This window comes from Coregonus clupeaformis, chromosome 30 (assembly GCF_020615455.1).
Source record: "Coregonus clupeaformis isolate EN_2021a chromosome 30, ASM2061545v1, whole genome shotgun sequence".
NCBI classification, from domain to species: domain Eukaryota; kingdom Metazoa; phylum Chordata; class Actinopteri; order Salmoniformes; family Salmonidae; genus Coregonus; species Coregonus clupeaformis.
In genome coordinates, this window is record NC_059221.1 from 17,269,258 (window position 1) to 17,275,586 (window position 6,329).

Here is a 6,329-nt window from a genome sequence, read left to right on the forward strand (position 1 = left end):
AGAGCTCATCATGACAACCAGGCCGCCAGGCTGTCAACTTCAAGGCAGCCTCACATTACACACTGGCCTCAGATGTTTACTAGAATGGGGAAGGAGGATCCACACTCACGCACAACAGCCTAGGTTGAAGAAATACAGGTTAAGACAATAGGATTCTAATATCCCATAAGTCTTTGCATAAATGCAGAAGAATTCTAAACAATGGACCAGCAATGCGAGCAAAAAAAAATGACTGGAAGTGAATGTTAGCAGTACAGAAAGCCCTTAAAGTGGAAAATAAACACAATTGTAGTGAATTTCAGCTAACTACATAGAAAAACTGTTTACTGTCATTCTACCCATTTAAACGTTTTTGCAAAAGATCTACAGCCACTTTTATTACTTGATTTCCTGACCGCTGGTCACGTTTTCAATGCTAATCCTGTAGAATCAGCAACGGCGCTGGTCCAATGAATTTCTTTATTATCGAACACTCCCGCATGGAACTTTTACGTTGTCTTAGTCTAGGCTGAAAATAACAGAGGTTAACAGCACAATGCCTGAAGCCAGTCAGCTCCAATTAAAAAGTCCGTATTGTCACGGCGGAAGCATGGAACTCAGAACTGGGCGAACAATGGCCACATTCTGCTGACAAACTGAGGAGGAGACAATGCAAGGAGTTGGACAGAGCATGGATAGAAAGGGCTATAGTGCCAGCAATCAAATTAATTGACAGGAGGCTGGTAAACGGACTATTCTCTCCAGCCGCACCGCACATCTCAGCTTCATAAATACTCAGTACTCACCCACAAACACAGGCAGTATTAATTACAACGTGCTATAAAGTCATAATTCACGGGAGAAAATGGGTCCGTAGGAAAATAGGCCTACATGCTATCATGTTAGCTACTGTGGATATATGTCACCTTTTGTTGTTACATTACACATGGTTTATAGCCAGAGCAGCACCAGTGAGTTACAGCAATGTGTGTGATATGTAGACCTATGTAAGATTGCTTCCTAAGTGAAAGTGAGGCCACAGACAGACAACACATGTTTTACAAGCACGTGAGTGCGACCTCAAATTAACATCTCAGTGAGGGAGAAACAGCACAAATGTTACTGTATGTTGCCAATGTTGTGCTGCAGCAAACACAAACACATGCATCCCTGCGGCTGAGTGACCATTATAAACCTCTCTCAAAACAGATGTGGATTGGAGTGCCATGGCTGCAATCTCACATCCGTCCAACGGTGTATCCATAGAGACCAAACACGGGGTACACACAGTCACAGAGGACAATGGAGACATTTCCACAATTTTGGAGCTACACAGTGGTCACTTCATGCACCATATAATTTGGCTTCTTGGTAATCTAGAATCCAAGAGGCTAAGAACACAACTGAAGAATGTGTAAATAGCATTGTCCTATGAAAACGGAACAGGTATAGAAAAGCTACATCAATCAAACTAAATAGCCCATTTAATATATGACAACTGTATATTAAATTGTATTGATGAGGATTGTAATGGTGAACCACAACACGAGAAGCCGTCTTAGCTCATAATGCTCATAATGCGAACCCCAACATGCCGCGTGTGAAGCCAGCCATGCAGAATTGATGGGCTGCATGTTTTTACACGTGTGGGAAGTAGTAGAGTAGGCCTAGTATGCCTTTCAAATATCAAATGTGAAAAAGCTTGATTCCCTCTATTCTGGTCTTGACTGTTTCCTCAAAGTCAGTCAGTAAATCCAGCTCCAGGGTTTCTTGCATAATACTTCCACTGCTTTTAAGTGACACAAAAGGCCTATTTGAATATGGACTCAATGCCCTGTCACAGACAGGATTCAGTGGGAAGAATATGCTTCAGAAGTGTGTCTCTTCTGGTGTCTGCTCTGGTCATTTCAGGATACAAAACAGCCTTGTCATTGCATAAGAATTTAGTTATAGAGTTGGCATAGCTATTGCTCAAAACTTTCTCAAAACATTAAGTCTGCACATGATAACAACTCTTTTATGTGATTTTACAGGTCAGTAGCTCTTGCCAACTTTTGCATTTAAGGAGTGTTATTTTCATTCCAAATCGAAAGCAATGGAAAAACAAAGATATATTTTCTTCTCATTACATTGCGTTACAACTATGGTCTCTCTCTTGAGGCATTCAGGGAAGAAACTCTGAGAAGCTCTGAGAGATGGGCTAACATCTGCCTAATGCCAGATGATCCACTATGGTTGCTACAGTACAGCCTTGCTCTTTTAGCACATAAACATGGAGAGAGTGGTTTCTGTAAATACCCTTCACTCAGCGCTTCCTGAGACCTGCCTGCCTCTCCTCTCTCTCAGGCCCAGATGGCAGTCATTAAGGTGCTGCTGCCAAGTCTGGAAGTCTTTGATTTGGAGAGCAGATTATATCCGTGGGAGCTTTACTGTGGCAGTGGTGCACACATATGTAAAAAGACCCAGGCATGCAGGCAGACACCCCACACAGCCTGCCTGCCTCTAGAGTTCCTTCCACACATAGGCAGGGGAGGCAGGAATCTATGGGAGGAATGAGATCCAGGGCTGGGAAGGGGATTGGGAAGGGATGTGGGTGTAAAGGAATGCCTCCTTTATTTATCTAACCTTTGGTGCTATGTGTGCACCGCAGCAGCCGTAGTACGAGGAGCATGAGGCAGTGCGTGAGACCTTTTAGTTCCCTCAGATCCACTGTTTGAAGTGCTTCCTTTGTGACTGTGCCGTTTTGTCAGGAAAGCAGTTCATTAAAAAGGAAGAGACTTTGGAGTTGGGAGAGTTCCTGCCATATAACATCCCAGTCATGGAACCCATCTCTCTAGATCCTCCAAATAATATTCAAACATCTAGTGGAGACATGGGATGGACATGTGTTTCGGAATGGACAATAGGCCTATTTTTCATTAACGACATGTATTGTGTTATCTAAAGAACAAGTAGAAGATCAAAGGGCCATTCAAATTCTACATTATTACCACCATTATGATCACCTTTTGGTGAAAGTCAGTCCCACTGCCTACAGACAATGACCATGCAGTTGAACACAAGGTATGACAGATGTATGACACATGATTGTTCCCTAAAACGATTTTCCTGAGGAAGCCTGCTACAGTAAGGATTCTAAATACATGTGATCTATGAATGTTCATGCGTCATGGAAGGGTTGGAGGGGAAAACGCATGATGTCTGTCCCATGGATGTGCTCATCACCCGAGAATGGGATGTAGCAGACACTAGTCGAGATATTAACACTGATGACAATATAACATTATAGTATTTTCATCTGTAACACTTTTAGGGATGGGAAATCCACCCCCACAAAATGACACATGATCCAAACCTTCACGCACTTGTTAACCCTGTGAGACCCATGGTTGCAAAAATGCAACGCTTCCTAAATTGCGTCCTGTACAGGTTCTAAACTAAATAAATAATGTCAAACACTACCTAGTGCAGCTCCTTAGACCCAGATGTATATCTTAGTAGTATTTGGTGTGTGTCAGTATGATTATTGTGGCATCAGTAGCCTCTGAAACATTAGAAACCTGTCCACTTGTCTGAGACCACACTGGTCTCCTACACAAGCATTTGTTGTAAGCCATCCATGCAAGTACATGACTTGATATATGTTTCCTGTCTTCTCTACGATGTAGTGATTATGTAGAATTTTTTGGGGGGAGAAACCAACATTCTGAGACAGAGCTAGAGGTAGTTTTGTAAGTGTTGCAAAAAGGCAACATTGGGCTTAAGGTTGCCTTCATTGGTTGCCAAACTGAGGCATAGGGTCACATTCATATATTGATAGACAAGTTAGAGAGATTGTTTCCCTTCCAAATTCTGCAAATATGGACAACCAAATACTTCAAGAGTAACTTTGATGTTCCCTCTACACATTAAAAGAACAAAAATGATTATATATTTTTTAAATTATGTGGTTTATGAGGTCAGAATACTGCCATTGACGACCATTCGTTTTACGGTAAAGAAGTAAGATATTAGGTTATGTCAAGTTAAGTCAGAAAGGACAACCAAATATTACTAAAAATAAGATGGTCTCCATACATAGAAAACCCACAAAATAGTTGATACTTTCAAAAATATATGTTTTTGACAGCAAAATACAAAAATGTGGATTGGTCAAGTTGATAAAGTTTGCTATTTCAGACAAAATATGACTTAATTTCAGGTTTATATACCATTACACAATATGTTCAATCACATGTCAATGCTTTTTTATATAATTTCTGTTTTCTTACCACAAAATGTTCATACCTTTGAAGCCCAATTGCATTTGTTCAAAATTTCCAGAATATTGTTCCACAAACATGAAATTAAAACAATATGATTTTTCATAATCAGAGGCCTACTACAAGTATTTCTGAAGGGTAATTTGTTTTCCTCATTTGGATCCATGGTGGGTCTCATTCAGGGTTAATTCACCATGCGCTCACTGTCCATTCATCCAAGGTTGTCCTATGATAAGCAATGGCCATTTTTACGCATTTCGTTGAAACATGGCAAGAAACACATGTATTAATAGTAAATAGCCAAGTCCAGCCTTACGCAATTCACTGCAATAATTGCCTTGCAATGGAAATATAGGATAAATTAATTGAAATTCTGCACACAAAAAAATTCTGACAGCAATTTACCATAGCATATTTGCAATATAAAGTCAATGGAAGGCTATGCTGTTCAACTATTTGCAGATTCAAGGCGTTTTGGGGTTTTTCTATCCTGGCGATCGTCTTCCTCGATAGGGCGAATCCCTGAAGAATTCAACAAGCGAACAGAAGATCAGTGCAAATTCTTACCTGAACCGGGGTGAATCTTTCACACATTCTTCAAAATCCACCGTCATTTTGGCTGGATTTAGTCTTCAAGCTTAATTAATCAATTTCATTTCCCGAAAGTTATAAACGACAGAAGAGTGTAGATATGTTGGCTATTCCGATGTGCAACAATAGCCAACTCTCCCTGTCTTCACTGTGCTACTACACTGAAACAAGAGCCTGGAATATTTGAACCGCTAGACCGCTGCAAAAATAGGGACTATCGTCATAGTTCATTCTCAAAGGAAAGCGCGCTCACATGTAGGGATCGTATCCTGCCTGAAATCACCTCGCATATGGTATCCTACAACACACAACATTTTTGTGTAAGGGCATGTTGTCAATATCAATTGAACACATGTATTTTATTTATTTATTACGCCGTTACTGCAGAGACAGTATGAGTGGACATAGCCTGCAGTTTGCCCTAACCCTAACGTTCATGGACGCTTATCACACAGTGTGTGTGTGTGTGTGTGTGTGCGCGCATGTATGCATCTGCATGTGTGAATGGCAGAGGTGGGACAAAGTCATTGTTATGCAAGTCACAAGTAAGTCTCAAGTCTTTGCCCTCGAGTCCCGAGTCAAGTCGAGTCAAAGATGAGGCAAGTCCCAAGTCGAGTCAAAAGTCAAAGCCATCAAGTCTCAAGTCGAGTCCAAAGTCCTACATTTTAGTTTCGAGTCATTTCAAGTCCTCTTAGCAAGGCTTTGCAAGTCATTACAAGTCCTCGTAGCAAGTCTTCTCGAGTCATAAGGCGCAAGTCCAAGTCAAGTCACGAGTCATTGATGTTAAAGTCCAAGTCGAGTTGCAAGTCTTTGTACATTTTGTCGAGTCGAGTCTGAAGTCATCAAATTCATGACTCGAGTCTGACTCGAGTCCAAGTCACATGACTCGAGTCCACACCTCTGGTGAATGGTACTAAATTCAGTATACTTGAGAGTGTATCTGAAAATGAATTAACTGTTTTGAGCTTGGAGTTTCCTCTCTAGTCTTTGTGTAGGCCGTCATTGTAAATAAGAATTTGTTCTTAACTGACTTGCCTAGTTAAATAAAGGTAAAATAAAATAAAATAAAAATTCACAGTCAGATGACCTTTGGCCTCTCATCACAGCTGGCAGTCCTTGACTGAAGCGCAACTAAATTCCTATTTTCCCCAGTGCCAATCTCTGGTGAGATCTGGAGGCAACACATTCACACAGGCAAACAGATTCTCACAGAGAAACATGATATGAAGAAGGATTTCTGCCCTGGCAGCCCAATGTGATAACTGATGCAGCGAAGATGCTAACATCTGGGATGGCTCTGGTTCAAGAAGGAGTTGAGGAGCTCTAGAGTTGTGCAGAAATCTTCACTATTAATCTGGAATTTATTACCCCTCCTCGCCTCTCACACATGCAATAGGTCGGTTTTTGTCATCACCAAATCTGTCCCTTTGACAAGGCCATTCATACACACTACACATTTTTGTTGTTGTTGTATCATATCAGAGATAAGTGATTCTA

The 6,329-nt window shown here is 41.0% G+C and overlaps 1 protein-coding gene across 3 annotated transcripts in view; it reads right to left on the minus strand.

Annotated features, from left to right (window-relative positions):
• LOC121545760 (arf-GAP with coiled-coil, ANK repeat and PH domain-containing protein 3) overlaps positions 1-4,993 on the minus strand; it is a 111,098-nt gene extending 106,105 nt beyond the window's left edge. For all 3 annotated transcript variants that reach the window (XM_041856560.2, XM_041856559.2, XM_041856561.2), the window contains exon 1: positions 4,809-4,993. In XM_041856560.2, the coding sequence (XP_041712494.2) occupies positions 4,809-4,855 (47 nt within the window). In that variant the 5' untranslated portion in view covers positions 4,856-4,993. The remainder of the gene's footprint in view (positions 1-4,808) is intronic.
• Between the last annotated feature and the right edge of the window lie 1,336 nt (positions 4,994-6,329).